Source organism: Typopeltis vanoorti, chromosome 9 (genome assembly GCF_054136105.1).
Source record: "Typopeltis vanoorti isolate ZY-2024b chromosome 9, IOZ_Tvanoo_1.0, whole genome shotgun sequence".
In the NCBI taxonomy this organism is placed as follows: Eukaryota; Metazoa; Arthropoda; class Arachnida; order Uropygi; family Thelyphonidae; genus Typopeltis; species Typopeltis vanoorti.
This window is the reverse complement of record NC_143557.1, coordinates 135,718,508-135,738,108: the sequence shown is the minus strand read 5'-3', so window position 1 is coordinate 135,738,108 and position 19,601 is coordinate 135,718,508. Positions and strand designations below refer to the sequence as shown.

At 37.7% G+C, this 19,601-nt stretch overlaps 1 protein-coding gene across 5 annotated transcripts in view; it reads right to left on the bottom strand.

Annotated features, from left to right (window-relative positions):
• The window catches only part of LOC150103595 (CD109 antigen-like), a 716,838-nt gene that overhangs the window by 332,740 nt on the left and 364,497 nt on the right, over window positions 1-19,601 (bottom strand). For all 5 annotated transcript variants that reach the window (XM_090397638.1, XM_090397642.1, XM_090397639.1 and 2 more), the window contains one exon: window positions 11,510-11,650. In XM_090397638.1, coding sequence (XP_090253764.1) covers window positions 11,510-11,650 — 141 coding nt within the window. The remainder of the gene's footprint in view (window positions 1-11,509; window positions 11,651-19,601) is intronic.

Sequence of the window (19,601 nt, the reverse complement as noted above, 5' to 3'; positions counted from 1 at the left end):
CATTTATTCTTGAAGAGTTGCAGATTATAACTGTTTGGATATACTTCCTGCAGTAGGCTGTTCCAGAGGATGGAGGTAGATGGAATGAAAGAGAAAGAAGAAAAGCAGTTAAGTTTGCAGTTGCACAGTAAAGGGGTGCTGGGAAGCTGCTGCTCTTGTACTGACTGGTGCAACAGAAAGTGGAAGAATGATAGTTGATAGTTCAGCAGAGCAATCACTATTGAAATACCTGTACAATAGATACAGAGCCAAAACAATGCATCTGTGAGATAGAGAATGAAGGGAATTTGTCATAGAGGGATTGTTTATGAGCTGGACTGCTCTTCTCTAGACAGTGTCAAGAATTTTTAGAGAAGTTTTAGGTATTCCATCCTAAACACATAAGTATTCTAACCATGGGTAGATTTGGAATTTTCTTATTGTTAACAGTTAGTCTGGTGTAAAATAGCATCTTGAATAAAAGAAAATACTTAGTTTTTTAGATTGTGGAAGACCATGAAGAAAACATTGAAGGATTCAGCCAGAGACAGATATGGTGGTGGTGAGAGTGAACATATGGTCTTGACTTGGGAGGTGGCTAAATGTGTGGAATTTTCAGTTAAGATGGAATATGTGTGGAATTACAGGACTAATAAGTATGACAAACTTAGGGGATTGCTTGGATCAGTGCCATGGCATGTAAAACTACATGGGCTGAATGTTGATAGTGCATTGGAAGTGGTAAAGAAGTGTTTGAGAGAGGTAATGGCAGACTAAATACCTAGAGTCAGGAGAGTAAATCAAGTGGAAGTTAAATGGATGAATAACATCATCAAGCTGGAGCTGCAAAAAAAGAAACAATTGTGGAGGGAATTTAAGGAGAAAGGTGACCTGCAGGCACATGAACAGTACACGGCACAGGCTATAATGGTAACCAGTGTGGTATGAATGGCAAAAGCAGATTATGAAAGGAAGTTAGCAATGCAGGCTAAAGAGAATCGCAAACAGTTCTTTGAATATGCTGCCAGTAAAAGAAAGAATGTATATCACAGAATGATTTTAAGGAGTGCCGATGGTAGGGAGGTAACTGAATCAGTCAAAATAGTAGAATTACTAAGTGAACACCTTGCAAGAGTACTTCATCCAGGTGGTGATATTGCAGGAATGAGACAGCCAAAGGCTGATGCAGGAACTGAGGTAAATGAAATGGACGTGTATAGCATATCACAGATATCACAGAACCTTAATGTAAATACAGCTGTGTGATTGCAAGTATACCAGCTCATGTTTTATGTGAAATGGTGAGGGAATTGTCAGTGCTCTTGACCATATTGTTTAATCTAAGTCTCAGCTCTGGATTAGTCCTGAGCGGGTGGAAAGAGGGGAAAATAGTTCCATTGCATAAAGGACACTCCAAGACTGATGTAGCAAATTACCGACTGATCAGCATATTAGGAGTTGTCAATGTATTGGAGAAGTTGGTCAAGGCAAAATACAGGAATGGATAGATGGAAATGGGATACTGTATGGGGGAGGCAGCATTTTATGATACAATGGCAGCTGAGTTGGATAAAGGTAATGGGTTTGCAGTGATACTGCTGGACTTTGCTAAGACCTTTGACAGGATACCAATAGAATTCTAATCAGTAATTGCAGCACATGGAGATGAATATAAGGTTGGTGAGATGGACAGGATGGTGGTTGATGGAGAGATATCAGAGAACAGTATTTGTTCATTAACAATATGGGAAAGGATCTGAGAGGAACTGTCCAGTTATTTGCTGATGATGCAAAGTTGGGTAGAGCAATAGTTAATACAGATGATATCAAAATTTTGCAGGATGATTTTTATAGATTGGCAGACTGGGCTAAGGAGAATGAATGTGGCAAAGTGTAAGATTATGCATCTTGGGGAGAAAAGATTATCAGCTGTATAAAACATTGGTGAAACTGTACTCCAGGAAATTGACAAAGTCAGAGACTTGGAAGCGTTAGTGGACATGGAATTAAAGTTAAGGAGGCACATAACAAAAGTGGCTAAAGTAGCTCATCAGATCACTTGGTTACTGAAGAATACTTTGATGAGCAGAGACAATCAGGCTTCTTTATCGAGCCTTGATAAGACCCAATCTTGACTACTGCATGCAGATCTGGGCACCAGGGTTTCTTGGTGATGAGGAGGAAGCAGAGAGGATCCAGAGGCGAGTGACCAAGATGGTAGCAGGTCTATGGAATGAACCTTATGAGAAGAGGTTGAAGATTTGTGGGTTTCAGAAACTCGTCGATAGGTGGAAAATGGGTAATATGATTGAGACTGAGAGGTTTTTACAAGATTAATTCAGAAGAAATTTTTCAGAGGGCCATCCATGGAAACTGAGTACGAGTGTAGTTAGCAAGGGTGTTAGAACCAGGTTTTTTGCTTGGAGAGTAGTCAATGAGTGAAATAGGTTGCCAGAGAATGAGTTAGTTCAAAGAAAGTGTGATAGATATTGTGCAAATGTTGGATAGTTCTTGACATGATGTTTAGGACCTCCCTCAATGAGTCTAAGGACTTCTTGGAGTTGCCCATAACAATAATAATATCTGGAAATATATTTAAAAAAATAAGAACCCATTGGTTGACTCAAGAAGTTAAAGGAGAAGAAGAAAAGAATCCTGGGAATTCACTGGAAGTTCTTCTTAGCAAGTAAGTTAGTATGTGCTTTGAGAGAATATAGAAAAAAAAAAATGTAAGAAAGCAAAGCAACGTGTAAAAGTATTTAAACAAAAGTCATGGGAAGACTGGTAAGAAGATTTTTTCACTAGTTCCCATGCATTGCTGATCTCTCTCTCTTTCTCTCTCTCTTGCAATTCTTCATTCATAAAATTGCTCTTGGCTCAATTTCTATGCTTATTATAGTAACCTGCCTTATAATTCCACAAAAAGTCCTTTCTTCTTGATACTTCTGCATGTTTATTCAGCCCGTAAATCAAGACTACATGGTTATTTATTTATTTATTCATATGGCATGAATAACAAAACATGCAGTACAATACACTGTTATTACTTTAAAAACATATAAAATTAAAAGTTATTTTCTTCTGGTTCCCATCTGCCATACGGCCGGGGGAGGGTAGCTATATGCTACCATTCTAGGGAGAGATGATTATGAGCAAGGTGGTTTCCCGTTGCCTTCCTTGCCGTAAGTATTTATGACTGTAACCTGTGTGTTCACGAGGCCGGTTTGCCTGCTTGCGGGATGAAAAACCCCAGATAAACTGGCGGAAAAAACCCTGCTGCCCACACCCAAGACCAGCTAGCTTGGCTATGGCTGAGGAAGATCCTTAAGCTCCTCACGTCATGGACGGGAATCGAACCTAGGACACTCCTTCCCCAGGCATATGGTTACGAAGCGCAAAGCCACTAGGCTAACCGCGTGGATTAGTTTTTTAAAATAACTTTTAAAAAGTTATTTTAAAAAACCAATAAAATTAAAAGGTTACATCCATATTGGTCACAGAGTTCATAGCTTCGGGTGCAGAACTTAAAAAGTCCAATTTGTCTCCTGAATATGCTTGGAGATAACACTGAGTCACAATATTATTATTATTATTATTATTATTATTTCCCAAGACCTCATGGAGTCAAAGACTCATCTGGGAGGTCCTTTTATCACATACACATCTCATCATACCATGTCTTAAACACACTCAAACTCCTTGCAGACACCACACTCTCAGGCAAGGCATTCCAATCATTCACAACCCTGCACGAAAAAACCTGCCTCTCACTCCCTTACTCACGCCCTCTTTATACAGTTTCCAGGGATGACCTCTGGTTCTCCCCTGATCTCCACACTATTCTCTGTAGAACTTCTCCACCATTGATCTTATAACAACCCCTTACCAACTTGTAGGTCTCTATCATATCTCCCCTCTTCCTTCTCTCCACCAGACTCTGCAAATTACATCTTCTCAATCTTTCCTCATACTCGACATTCCAGAGGTCAGAAACTACCTTAGTCAGTCGCCTTTGGACCCATTCCAACATCTCTTCATCCTTCTGAAAACCAGGTGACCAAATCTGGGCACAATAGTCCATTTGTGGCCTAATCAAAGCCTTATACAATGGAACAAGAATCTCCCTACTTCTACACGTCAGTGTCCTCAGATACCCCCAGATCTCTTATTTCCTCTATGTGATCCACAGTTTGTCTTTGAGCTCCACAATGCTGGGATGGTCGTTTACCCCATTTAAAAAGCATGTCTGCACATACACCATGATCAGTTCGTATATTCTATTAAGCTGAGTCCAGGATTTTCATGGGAGGTGTGAGCAAGCATCAAAACTTTCTTGTAATTCTTTGAGAGAAAATTTTGTGATGTCATCTGTCTGGCTCTCCCACTGTTCTTGCCACTTTTGCTTCAGGTCGAAGTTAGATTGTAACAATTGTTGGGTTAATTGTAGTGGTGGATGTCTTGATCTCAGTCGTTGTATACTTAAATCTGGGAGATCTAAGTGTATTGGTAGGGCTGTGTTCTCCAAGATTTTCGTATACTCCTGTAAGAGAACCTTAGACCTGCACAGATTCGGTGGAACAAAGCTGCTAAGAGCTAGAAGCCAGTGTGTGGGCGTTGATTTAATTGTGCCAGAAATCAGTCTCATTGTATTATTTAGTTGGCTATCAACAAGTTTAACATGTGTGCTATTTAGCCACACTGGTGAGCAATATTCGGCAACAGAGAAAACTGGACCAAGAGCTGTAATCCGCAGATTATCAGCTGTTGTTCCCCATGTCGTGCCTATTCTTCTTCTTATTGTGCTATCTTCTATCGAAGGTCAGCGACCATCTTGGCGAACAAACTGCGGTCTTGTGCTAATCTGAGAAGTTGTGCACTGCTCTTTCCTGTCCATGTCTTGATGTTGTCAAACCATGATATTCTTTTTCTTCCTCTAGTTCCTTTGCCATCAATTCTTCCTACCAAAATAGTTTGTAGAAGTTGGTATTTGCTGTTTCTCATGATGTGGCCAAGATATGATGTTTTTCGTTTCTTGATTATTTGTACAAGATGTTTAGCTTTGCCAATGGATTTTAAGACCTCTTCATTGGTAATTTTTTCTGTCCATGATATCTTTAGCATTCTTCTGTATAGCCACATCTCAAAGGCTTCGATTTTCTTGATGGTTGTCGCCTTCAATGTCCATGTTTCAACTCCATAGAGCTGAATAGACCACACTTAACATTTCAGCATTCGGCATCTGACTTCCATGTTTAGGTCTTTATTGCAGAATAGTGTTCTCATTTACATGAAGGACTGCCGTGCAACTTCAATCCTTGTCTTTATATCTATTTCTGGATCCCACCGTTCATTAAGCCAACAACCAAGATATTTATATCTTGACGCTTGATCAATATTTTTCCCATTGAGTGTCAGTTTCATTGATGAGGCTGGATGTTTGCTGATGATCATGTATTTTGTCTTGTTGATGTTTATATTTATTCCCATTCTTTGGCTTTCTATGTATACTCTGTCAATGAGTTTTTGGAGATCCATAATGTTATCTGCAATTAGCACGGTGTCATCTGCATATCGTAGGTTGTTAACAATCTTTCCATTTATTGTGATTCCCTCTGGACATTCTTCCAATGCTTTTTTAAAGATTACCTCTGCATATATGTTGAACAGGAGTGGTGAGAGCACACATCCTTGTCTCACTCCTCTTTTGATGTTAATATCACTGGTGGTAATGTTGTCTAATTGAACGGTAGATGACTGATTCCAATACAGATTTGTTATTAGTCTTATGTCTTGTTCGTCTAGCCTTGTTTGTTGAAGGACTTCTATTAAGTTAGTGTGTCTGGCTTTGTCGAATGCTTTTTCAAAATCTATGAAACACATAAAGACAGATTTCTGTTTTTCTATGCATTTTTGTATCAATATTTGGGTACAGAAAAGGGCCTCTCTAGTACCAAAACCATTCCGAAAGCCGAATTGTGTTTCACTTAGAGTTTCTTCACTTTTTCTATAAATGCGATTCTGAATTACTTTCAAAAATATTTTTAATGTTTGGCTCATTAGACTAATAAGTCGGAAGTCACCACAGGAATTCGCTTTGGGTTTCGTGCCTATTAGTTTTTGTATTATGTTGTTATGGGTTCTTAACTTAGCAGAAACGTTTGTTACGTGTTTCTTGTAAGAGAGCGTGAGGTCCAGGGTCATGCCCAAGTACTTTGGAAACTTATTGTGTCGTAGTAAACATCCTTCAAAGAAGATATATAAAGCGACATCTGCCATGTGATTATTAAGGTGAAAGCTTGATACTTCTGTTTTGTCTGGATTGAGCTGGAGCTTCTATTTTTTTTTTTTTTTTTGTAATATTCACCTATTGTTTTCAGATCTTTTGTAAGAACTTCTTCAGCCTGACTCATGTTTTTGTGTCGAATGGCAATTACAGTATCATCAGCATAACAGAACTTGCATGAGATGGTAGCAGGCAAGTCATATATGTATAGGTTATAAAGTATGGGTGCCAATACTGACCCTTGTGGAACCGCATTATTAAATTTTCGTTGTTGGGACATTTTATTTCCTAATATAACTTGAAAGAAACATTCAGTGAGCATGGAGGAAATTAAGTGTGCAGTCTGTTTACATGGGACAATGCTAAGAAATTTGTATATAAGACCTTCACGCCATATGTATCATAGGTTGCAGTTAGGTCAAAGAAGACAGCTGATGTTTTTTCTTGCTTCCGAAATCCAGCTTCTATGTATGATGTTAAAGTGAGCACTTGATCACAGCAACCGTGTTTTTCTCTAAAACCAGCTTGTTCAATCGGGAAATGCTGCATGATTTTTATGGATAATCTGTTGTACAGAAGGCATTGTAACATTTTATAGGTGCAACTCAATAAAGCAATAGGTCTGTAACTTTTTGCCTTCTGGAGTGGTTTTCCAGGTATAAGAATAGCAACTATTTTTGACTTCTTAAAATGGCTAGGTAGTCAGCCAGTCAATAATATTATCATTATTATTATTATTCCTGATACCTTCAAGGAGTCCGAAGACTCATCGCGGGAGGACACCTACAACTGCCTCTACACCTAACCTCTACTACGAATCATCTCCATCAACGCCATCTACCGCCCCCCTCCAACACCACCACAACTAGTAATTTTTGTCTGTAAATTGAGTGTGTTCTGAAGGGCTGATTTGTATGTATGCGGGATGAAAAACCCGAGTTTCCGGGAGAAAAAACCCTGCTACCTCCGTATGAGATCGGCTAACTAATATATCAGAAAAGAATTCACAGAGCCATTTTATAGTATTTGCCCCGCTATTAATCAGATATTCATGATGGACACTGTCAAAGCCTGGGGCCTTGCCTGCTTTGATATCTTTTATGATGGCTTTTACTTCATCTATAGTGAAGATTGAGGCATATTCTGAGAAAGCAGGAGCATTTGTTTTTAAAGCTCTAAGTTCTTTCTTAACTTTCTTGGTATGTTCATGGTCCCTAGGTGCCCTTGACATATTAACAATTTGATTAGCGATTTTCTCAGGGGAGATAATTATGCTTTTTCTTTTAGGTAGATTAGTTGTGGATAGTTGTTGGAGAAGATTCCAAGCTTTTCTACTTGATCTTGAAAGGTTATTTTTCACTTGGTTAGACTATAATAAATTTAGTTTAATCCTTTATCCAAGTGTGAGCAAACAAAGTTTGCGCCTGGAAATATTTTCATATTTGAAGATATTTTCAGGTGCAAACTTTGTTTGCTCATACTTGGATAAAGGATTAAACTAAATTTATTATAGTCTAACCAAGTAAAAAATAAACTTTCAACATCTTTTTCCAGATCCAGAGTAATTTAATAAAAAGGTGGCACACCTTTTGGCAACTCCAATAGGTAAAGATGACCTCGCCATTGCTTCTGCCTGGTATCTCCACTTCTGGGCCTGGCTCCCACTGAAGAGACCTCAATGAAGGTCGAAACTAGTCTGGGTAGTGGCCCTTCCCTTAATGCATAACTTTATACATATCCACAAGGAGATGTGTTTTGCATTATGGGAGATACTGAGATAGGAGTGATGTTAGCTTGGTCCACTTTGCTATGAGTTGCCTGGTGTTGTACTACCTTATCCCCGTCCCGAAGATATTTTCAGGCACAAACTTTGTTTGCTCACACTTGGATAAAGGATTAAACTATATTTAGTATTTTCTACTTGATCATTTGAAGTCAAGGTTTTCAACCATATCAAACCATTTTGTTTTTCGAGATGAATTCAAGTACATTTGCTATGTAGTAATTCATCTGCTATTTCAGGATCTTCACTTTTCAGGAACTCACTATAGAGATGTTCACTCTCTTCATTCCATCCAGGGACATAATATTTTCTATAACCTCTAGGGATATATTTTTTCACAGTTGATATGATTGCTCCTACAAATCTTTTGTATTCCGCAACTCTGGCAGGTATCCAACGAACACATTTATCCAATTCATTTGCAAAATTTCTCCAATTTGCTTTTTTAAAATTTCAACGCAGTCATGGAAATGATCTTGCCACAGGTAGTGTCATACCAATTTCCAGTAACACCGGTCGATGTTGACTGTGGGAAGTTAGAAAGTACATATCGTCTTGCTGGAAATGGTTGCCCTTCTGTGTTTATTGAAACAAAACATAAGTCTGGATTAGACTCTGTTTGCCATGCTGATGATCTAAAGGTGTTTCTATCCTTGGCATCAAATACAAAGTGTATATTATTCATTTCTGCCCGTTGAACGAGGGTAGTACTGCAGTCGTTGTTATCATGGTACTTCCATTCTTCATGATGGCTATTAAAATCACCAATCCATACTGTTGGATGTTGATAGGTAGGTATCACATCTATAGACCATGATGTTAAAGGAGGTTTATAGACATTGACTATTGTTATGTTGTGAATTTTCACACTCACAAGATGGGTATCGTTATCACATCTCGTTGTCAGGACAGCAGCATTTTCTATATCATCCTTGATATATGTTGTAATGCCATAATTCTGGTGGTATATAGCACCAATCAGAGTGTAACCAGTTATTTTTCCTCTTCTATTAAGGTCATCTTCGTTTTCAGCATGCGTTTCTTGAAGAAACACAACATCAATGTTATTTTCTTGTAGTATTTTGCAGAGATAGTCACATTTTGCTCTGTTAATTCCCTCAATATTCAGTTGACACATCTTAAGGCTAAATTCCAGTTTTTTGTCAGCATCATCAATAAAATTAGAAAAATCAGTATTGTTTGACTGCATGCCTTAGCCAGGAGAACTAAGTGTTAGACTGACTGCATGGTAACTCTCACCAATAGGGGACAATACTGACATCTCAGTTAGATTCTCTGATCCAAGGACTAAATCTCATACTGTTGATGCTCTTGTTCCTTCTACTACATGTTGCCTGAAACATTTGTCCCTCACAGATTCCCAAAATCCCATTCCCTCACTACTGTATGCTGTTTCCTCTGTCTAATTCATGATACTTTAGTTAAAATCTTCCACAGTGATCACTTGCTTCGCACTCACCTAACTTGTGTATCATTGAAGCGGATAGACATGATTTTGATTAAGTGGAATTCAGTTATAATCCCCAATGGTAAAGATGCACCACAAAAAGCCTAAGTTTACTAATTAAAGACATGACTTTATGTAAAATTTTATTTAATATTAACAAAATTGATAGCATTACAAATTGAAAGTATACGCATAGTTTTGTCGTGACGTTCTATTTTCATGTGTTATGTTCTAAATCCGCCATCTTGGTTCAAGTCACTCTTATCAATATAACAACTAATTGCAAATTGATCACCGATCCAAAAGTAGAGAAATTTATAATTATACTGCGCCACCCTATTTTTAGATTAGTCTATACAAAATAGTAGGATCAATTCTTAATTAAGTTAGCAGTCTCCTCATTTGTTTAGGCCGAATTATTTACTATTCCACTTGGGGTTCCTGCAAGATTCGAATATTTATGAATGGTGCAATAAAAGGGAATTCAGGCAAACACAATATTTAGATTAACAAAATAAAACATTTAATATATGATATATATAACAAATACAAGAATTCTGCTTTAAAATGAAACAATACAATTAACTTAATACATCTTGCTAAGTCACTCATGCCAATTCAATGTTCTAAACTTTCACATACAATTCACAGCTTCAAAATCATAAGCTTTCTTAACTCAAGTTAATAAAATGAAACTTCCTATTTAATCAGTCTCCACACATCCATCAGCTGTACTTAATGTTTAAATTCACAAGAAGCACTAATCAAGGTAGACAGTATTCCAAGCAATCTTATTTCGGACTTTGAACTTCCAAGATATGTTAATGTTAGAATAAACAGACAAATATGACTACTCTTACCAGATACAATCTTCAATACATCAATTAATTGTGAGCACACTTATGAATTAACTTATTTACGTTAGCAACACATTAATAAAAATTCTCCAACGATTTGACTGAACTACTGTTAGTTGCGCTTCACTACTCAAAAAAAACACATCAATAAGGCACTGATATCTTTCCTTGTTTACTTTTCTCAAACTAGTTAATTTCAATATGATTCTTCTCAGGGCAACATAGAATTAAGACGTAATCCTAGACTAACTGGAACTAATCAGAATTTTTCATTGAATGTCCAGTTCTTTATTTATCCGGATACGGCATTAATTTTCCTATACAACACCGCTGACTTCACTTGCAGCTAAGTATATGATTCACTATGTTTTGGCTCACTTCTAAGCACTATTCTCATGAATTTCTGCCCTAGAGAACTTATAATTTTCTTCCACTTCCTTTGCTTGTATCCTACCTTCCTTCCCGCTCCGCGAAAACTTCCTCTCTTCTCTCTAATTAAAATTCTTCTATATAATATCTTTCCTCTCCTTTCAGTCTGAAGGTCACGCTCTATTCGACTCGTGATTGTTTATTTCATGCGTCTCCATGACAACAAATAAATGCAAACATTTTGCTAATGTAATACAATGCTCTACTACTACATGAGTGATTACATAACGTTAAATTTTCACAAATAAGAATAAACAGAATATTTGAGCTACTTAATCAGCCTTTTCATTACGTATAGAATTAATTATAATAATACTTTTCGTTACATCATATATATATTTTAGTTATTATAAATTCTGCACATATTATTGCTTAACAAATTAATAGTAGGTTAAGTTTAGAATAAATATTTAAATAGTAATCCTACATTAAGGAATAATAAATAATTTTTATACAAATCATGATTAATACATAATAATCAATGTTAAATGTGAATGAAAAATAAATAAATTACACAACATAGTTTCATTCACAATTTAACAGTTTCATGTCTAAGACTATATGGTAATACTTTTTAAAATTTATCAAAAGAAGAAAAGCCTTTTTTAATATGGACTTACAAAAGGTAATGAAAGAAAATCATTCTGTATAAGGAAATTAAAATAAATTAAAATGAAATTTATTAAACTTAAATTTAAAAACAAACTGACCTCAAATGTCTTATTAGTATCAATACCATAAGTATTAGAAGGAAGATTCACAATATGTTCAGTGTTTCTTTCCCGGGATTGCCATGCAAATGAGAGAGTTCCATTCATACCTTCATCAAAAGTAGACATTTTTCTTAACACCTGAAAAGCAGGAAAATATCATTATTATTATTATTATCAGCTTCATCATTGCACTTTCATGATATCAAAAGACACATTATGAGAGGTCCCATGTCACACATAGCTCATCAAAATATGCCTATACGTAAGTGTAAAAGAGAAAGGAAGGATAAAGGAACCATAACCTCCTTACTTCTATTATTATTATTATTATTATTATTAGACACCTCCAGGGAGTCCAAAGACTCATCGAGGGAGAGTGTGCCAACAGCATTGAACGATTGGTCCCCTCCAACTACTAACCGCGCTCAAACTTACTTAACTGAGCTATTAGTAGCAGAGGCTCTACCAATCGACCAACCTTTGCTGACATGTCAATCCTCTACATCATTGCCATAATCAAATGATGATGCTATCATAAATTTTGAAAAATCTCCTAAATTTCAGATCATCATCCATCATCACATGAAGATCCCTTATTTTCTCCACCTTCCAAGTGTAAGCAAACAAAGTTTGGATACACTTGGATAAAGGATTAAACCAAGAATATAATTTCTTGGCATCTTAAATTTATAGTGTAACCAAGTAAAAAAAATTTCAACTTCTATCACTAATCCAGACTATTTTAGTAACAAAGTGTGACACCTTTTGACTACTTGTATATTATTATTATTATTATTATTATTAAAACAAGACCTCATGGAGTCAAAGACTCATCTAGGAGGTCCTTTTATCTTATACACACATCTCATCATACCGTGTCTTAAACACATTCAAACTACTTGCAGACACCACGCTCTCAGGCAGGGCATTCCAATCACTCACAACTCTGCACGAAAAAAACCTGCCTCTCACTCCCTTACTCACACCCTCCTTATACAGTTTCCAGGGATGACCTCTGGTTCTCCCCTGATCTCCCACTATTCTCTGTAGAACTTCTCCACCATTGATCCTATAACAACCCCTTACCAACTTGTAGGTCTCTATCATATCTCCCCTCTTCCTTCTCTCCACGAGACTCTGCAAATTACATCTTTTCAATCTTTCCTCATACTCAACATTCCAGAGGTCAGAAACTACCTTAGTCATTCGCCTTTGGACCCTTTCCAACATCTCTTCATCCTTCTGAAAACCCGGTGACCAAATCTGGGCACAATAGTCCAAGTGTGGCCTAATCAAAGCCTTATACATTGGAACAAGTATCTCCCTACTTCTACATGTCAGTGTCCTCCTTCTACTTCTACTTCTACATGTCAGTCATATGCAAATATGACTTCTACATTACTTCAACCTTGGTATATAACTTCTGAGTCTGGCTTCCACTGACCTACTGGTGACATTTTAATGATGTTTGTCTTTGGGCTTGTTTCCAGGTAGTACGATGGTTCTGCTTGCTGGTAGGTTTAGCCTGTTACTCAGTGGAGCCACTGATGAGATTTTGATGAGTTGAGGAGTGATCCTTTTGGGTTACTCACTGAGACTTAGAATAATCTTGTAGATTGCTCAGAGTTTTTGAAGAGAGGTAACCCCCCCCCACACACACACAGCACCTTCACAGTACCACAATAAAGGTTAAAACAAGTCTAGGTAGCAGCCCTTATCATAATGCATAACGTTATACTTGTCCGTAAGGATATGTGCTTTGCATTAAGGGATACTAAGGCAATTGATTTGAAGTCATTATAATCTATATACATACAGTCCAGTTGTGAAGTTACTTCACATGCAAACTTTATTTGCTTACCCTTGGATAAAGGATGAAACCAAGAATATAATTTCTTGGCATCTTTAATTTATAGTATAACCAAGTGGAGAAACTTTCAATATCTTACCAGTAATCTCACTTTTTTTCTCAGTGTAAGTTTCACTCATGATCTTACCCTCAATCAGACCCTCTTTCACACCACCAGTTTTGCATGTTATCTTACCATCAGTCATAGTTTTTCCTTTTGACTTCCGTCACTCACATTCTACTACACACTGTCCAAAATCATCTACACATTCTTTACTCTGATTCAAGGAAGCCACATAGTCCATTGACATGTCACACTTCCTTCATCCATATACAGCTGCTATATTATCACTACTTCTCAACTATTTGTATCTAAAAGCATAAATCTAATCTTGGCAACCTTTATTTCGATTATTCTTTCCCAATTTTCTCCTCCACAGTTTTTCTTAACATGCATTTCCTAAAGAATGCTGGCATAAATCTTATTAGGAACACTCAGTAGGAAAATTCCTCTATAATTCAAATTACTATTATTATCATTATCCAAAATCCCAGAGAGTCAAAGGCTCATCTAAGAGAGGAGATAGCCAACCAAGAAGTTAAGAAGGATTTTAGATCTTAGTGAGATATCATTTACAGCATTGGGCAGATGAGGTTAATGTTATTTGTGAGAGTCAGCATGAATTTGTTAAGTGGTGCTCTTGTTTTAGATATGATTAGCCTTTTATAATAAAGTGGCAATGCAGTTGATGAGGAAAAGGGATATTCAGCCATTTTTTTTTATTTTATAAAGGCATTTGACAGGGTATCACATGATAAGCTGATATTTAAGTTGCAGTACATGGGATTAGATGTCAGGTTAGTGAACTAGATTCAGGATTGCTCTCTGATAGGTATCAGAGAGTTGTATATGAGAGAACTGTATGAACGAAGCAGAAAGTTACAAGTAAGGTCCCATAGGACTCGGTAGGGGGGGGAGGTATAAAGGTTAAACTGTATTGTTTAACCTTTATATCAATGATACTGTCAATGGATTGCAGGAGGATGTTCAGTTGTTTATAGATGATGTGAAGCTGGAAGGATTATTATTAATAGGGCAGATGTCGTAGTCCTTCAAGAAAAGTTTAATAAAATGGACAGATGGGCAAATGAATGGGGATGTATTCAGCTAGATATAAAGTATTGAGGTTTGGGAAATTACATTTTCATAAAGAATAGATAGAATAGGAGGAGGTGGGGAATTATTAGTGATGGCTGAAAAACCAACCAAGAATTTTCATTCAAACATGAATAAGAAAGGGTTTATGTTGAACTACGTATAAAGTTAATGCTTCCATAGCTCAGTCAGTTTTGACAATGCCCTTTAGTTGGAAAGACATAGGTTCATATCCCACCTAGGATGAGATATGAACTTCATGTTTAGAATTCCAACCTCCCATCTAATTCTGGGAGGTTGGAATTCTCTGTCAAGAAAGAATTCATATTGAATTATAAAGCTAGTGCTTCAATAGCTCAGTCAGTTTTGACAATGTCCTTTGGTTGGAAAGAGCCGGGTTCATAACCTATCTAGGATGCAAAGAACCCTTATCAGGGCTTTTTATCTTGAGTGAGTTGGTCTTGTATGGAGGTGGCAGGACTTCTGGAAACTCAGGGTTTCATCCCACCTACTATACATACAAAACTGGCCAGGAGAATACACACAATTTACATACAAAGTATGCTTATAGACATAGGGCTAAATGCTTATCCATTGGAATGATGTCATGAAATCAAAGAATACCTTGGAGACAGTTATGTGCAGTTAATTATTATTATTATTATTTAATATCTATAGTGAGACAGTGATGAAAAAGATTGAAAAACAAAAAATAGGAATTAATATCAATGGTATAAAATACAACAATCTTAGCTATGCTAATGATACCATTCTAATTCCAGAAAACAGAAACAAATTAATCAGATTACTGCAGCTACTAATTGAAGGTAAAGATTTTGGATTAGATATAAATGCAAAAAAAAAAGATCAAATTTAATCTCAAAAGAAATCAAATCTGAAACAGAAATATTCATAAACAATATGAAAATTGAACATACAACAGAATACAAATATTTAGACACCTACTTTACTGCAAATGGAAAGCAAGATAAAGAAATAAAAATATGAACAGCCAAAGCTAAGGATGCCTTCTGGAAAAATAAAGATCTGCTCAGAAGTTCTGTGAGTATCAAGACAAAGAAAAGAATGATAAGAGCATTAGTGTGGCCAGTTTTCAGATATGGAAGTGAGACCTGGGGTATTCAAGAAGAGAGTAAGATAACAGATAATGGGCTTTGAAATGTGGTACTATAGGAGAGCTCTGAAAATCTCATGGACAGATCATGTGACAAATACAGATGTCCTACAGAGAATGAGAACAAAGAGATCTTTAATATTATTATTATTATCATTCAGGCCTCCATGGAGTCAAGAGACTCATCGTGGGAGGACCTCCCTAGGAAACACGAAGTCTATCACACCACTCCTTGAACTCATTGACATTTCTTGCTCTCACCACACTATCAAGTAATGAATTCCACGATTCAACCACCCTTCTCGCAAAGAAACCACTCCTCACCCTCTTGCTCACAGCTTCCTTTCGTAACTTCAAGGGATGGCCACTTGTTATTGCTTCTTCCCGCTGTTCCACCAAATGAAAGAACTCCCCAGTGTCAACCCTGTAACTGTCTCTCAACAGTTTAAAAGTCTCGATCATATCACCACTCCTTCTTCTATCCACCAAACTCTGAAGTCCACATTCCCTCAGCAGATTCTCATAACTAACATTGTACAGCACCCTTTCCACAGTAAATTTATCCCTTTCAAATCCTGGGGACCAAATTTGAGAACAATAGTCTAAGTGTAGCCTGATCAGAGCCTTCTACAATGGAATGATAACTATTTTATCTCTGCAGGTCAACATCCTTCTCAGTATTGCAACAATCCGCTGAGTTACCTTCCCCACCTTTGCAATATGCTCCCTAGATTTCAGTTTTCTATCGATCATCACCCACAGATCTCTTGTCTCCTCCTACTTCCACCGGTACTGCTCCTCCAAATGAGTATGCAGCCTCCCATCGATGTATCCCAAACTTCAAGACTTTACATTTTGCAGCACTGAACTGATAACGCCATTCATTTTCCCATCTGTCTAGTTTATTCAAATCCTCTTGCAGGGCTGCCACATCTGCACTATTACTGATAACCCTTCCCAACTTCACATCATCTGCAAACAACTGAATGCCCCCTTGCAATCCACTGACAATATCATTGATATAAAGATTGAACAATACAGGTCCCAGTACTGAGCCCTGTGGAACCCCACTTGTAACCTTCTGCCTCCTTGAAACTGCCCCACCATACAGAACTCTCTGATACCTATCAGACAGCCAATCCTGAATCCGGTTGACTAACCTGACATCTAAACCCATGTGCTACAACTTAAGTATCAGCTTATCATATGGTATCCTATCACATGCCTTTGAAAAATCCAAAAAAATGGCAGTATATGCCTTTCCCTCATCTGTGCAACGCTGTACAGGGTGTTCGGGATAAATTTGACAGTTTCGTAAGGAAAAAGAAAATCTTCTTTGTATCTATTAAATTTAATGAATTGACAAAAAAACATTACAGGCAGAGTTAATTACAATACTATCAACAAGATTTACTCAAAATAACCACCATTAGCATCGATCACAGCTTCAATTCTGCTTCGGAACCTCGAACAAGCTGATGCTACAGTCTCCCTGGGAAGGGCCGCAAAAACTGTTTTAATTTTATCCATTAACTGGGCTTTTGTATTACTGGAAGTGCGATTGGTGTCTTTTTCAACTGCGCCCCATACAAAATAATCCATGGGGTTAAGGTCTGGGGAGTTTGGAGGCCAAACATTTGGACTGGTGAAGTCGTAGAAATTTTCAGACAACCATTTTTGACTTTTCCCAGAGGTGTGGCAAGGGGCCGAATCCTGCTGCCATACATACGGCCTACCATTGGCTACCCTTGTTATCCAGGGCTTGACTACAGTTAGCAACTCCACGAACAAAGCCCGAATTCCAATGCCAGGGTTCTTCAACACCTGTTCCTGCAGATTTGCGAGGAATTCTGCTGTACGAACGCAATCAGATCGTCTGCTAGGGATCTTTCTTCTTGCTACATCCTCGTAGTCACCATTGCAAGTCTCTAGTTCATGCCTGATTGTTTTTACTGTATTGAGGGAGCATTGGGCAGCAGTCGTAATATCCTTATTTTGATGGCGGGCACGAATCATCATGATACAAGTTATTCTCTTCCATGATTCAGGTGGGTTCCAGCTATCCATCCTTTCTGACATCTTGTATATGAATGAAGAAGGGTCCAAACTTTTAAATGAAGAGAAGTGTGTGTTAATACATGTAACTTACGGAAAAATATAATTAATTATAAATATGTCAAATTTATCCCGAACACCCTGTATATGGTGCCTCACTAATTTCTCCAAGACCTTAACACCTACTGATGACACATAAACTGGCCTATAATTAGACACTTCCAGTCTGCTACCACCCTTATGCAATGGCACTATCTTACCTTCCTTCCATTCCCTGGGTATGGAAGGAAGGAAAGATAGTGCCACATTCTCTCAAAACCCATGGTGAAATACCATCCAGTCCCCTAGCTTTACTGACATCCAGAGTACTCAGTATTTGGAACACTCTCATCTTGCACCTCTAAACCTCGAACCTGCCCTATCCCTCTAGTATTAAAACCTATTTCTCCAGGATGAAATACTGCAATAAAGTCTTCATTGAACACCTCTATGTCCTCTGCATCACTCACTATATTCCCAGTTTTATCCCACAATGTCATTCTTCCACAATCATTTCTCCTCCTCCTCCTGGCCACATAGCTAAAAAATTCCCTAGGATTTTCTTTGGATCTTAATGCCAATCTCTTCTCATATTCCAGTTTTGCCTTCCTCACCATACTAGTCACTCTTCTGGTTTGAGTCTTATATTCCTCATGCATCTGCTCTTCACCCCTCTCTATATCTCTTCCATAATCTCTTTTTCACCTCCAGTTCCAGTTTGATATTGTTTGTCATCCACTTTACACCAAATTGTGCCCTCTTCTTCACTTGTGGAATCAGTTTACTATTGCTGCTAACAAATATTCCTTCGTAATTTCCCAAGCACTAATAATATCCCGGCTTTCCAATTCCTTCCTCCATGAATCTTCCCGAAGTTGACGTCTAAGACTTTTATAATCACCTGCCTTATAATTTCACACATATTCCCTTTTCTTTGATACTCCTTCATGTCTATTCATCTTCCAAGTCAAAACCACATGATAACTTTCTCCAACTGGGGAGGGGGAGATGGCACCTCAGTTATTATCAGCTCTTCTGATGGCAAATCCAAAACTCTTGACCCTCTTGTTCCCTCTATTACATGTTACCTAAGACATTTTTCCCTCAAGAATTCTAGAAATTCCATTCCCATATTCCTACATACATTTTCCTCTTCCCAGCTTATACTGCTGTAGTTAAAATCTCCCATTACAATCAGGACTTGCCAAGCTCAACTGCAACATCTAAACGTCTCCTACTCCCCCACCCTCTGTGCTCCTTGGCGTGTAGCAACACCCCACCAAATATCTTGTTTTTCCCACCTCTACCTCACACCATATGCTTTCAAAACCATTAGTGTTACTGCCTTCCAAAGCCTCTACTCTTACAGGACATGTCATCACTTATCATAAGCAGTAGTCCACCACTGCATTTTCCCTTCCTATCCTGCCAAAATTTGCTATACTCTCCTCTTCTATTCCTGTTATTATATCATTTCTGTCAACCACATCTCAGAGATCCCAATAATCTTTGGCAAGGCTGATGCTATCAGTGCTGCGAATTCATCACCTTTATTCCGGATATTCCTGGCTTTAATATAAAGCATAAAAATGTCACTTCTTCTATATATATATATATATATATATATCATTGTCTCCTCCAAAACCCACTGGACTCAGTGTTACCTGATGTCATCCTCCTTTCCCCAAGCACCCATTCCCACAAGAGGCCACTGCTACCATCCACCTTGGGAATGCTAGTTTCCCTGCATTGACACACCAACTCATTCAGAAAACAGCAATCTCTCCAGAAGCCTACGTCCTTCCTCATTCAAATGCAAGCAGTCTCTTGCATATACTTCCTTTCTGTCCTCAAA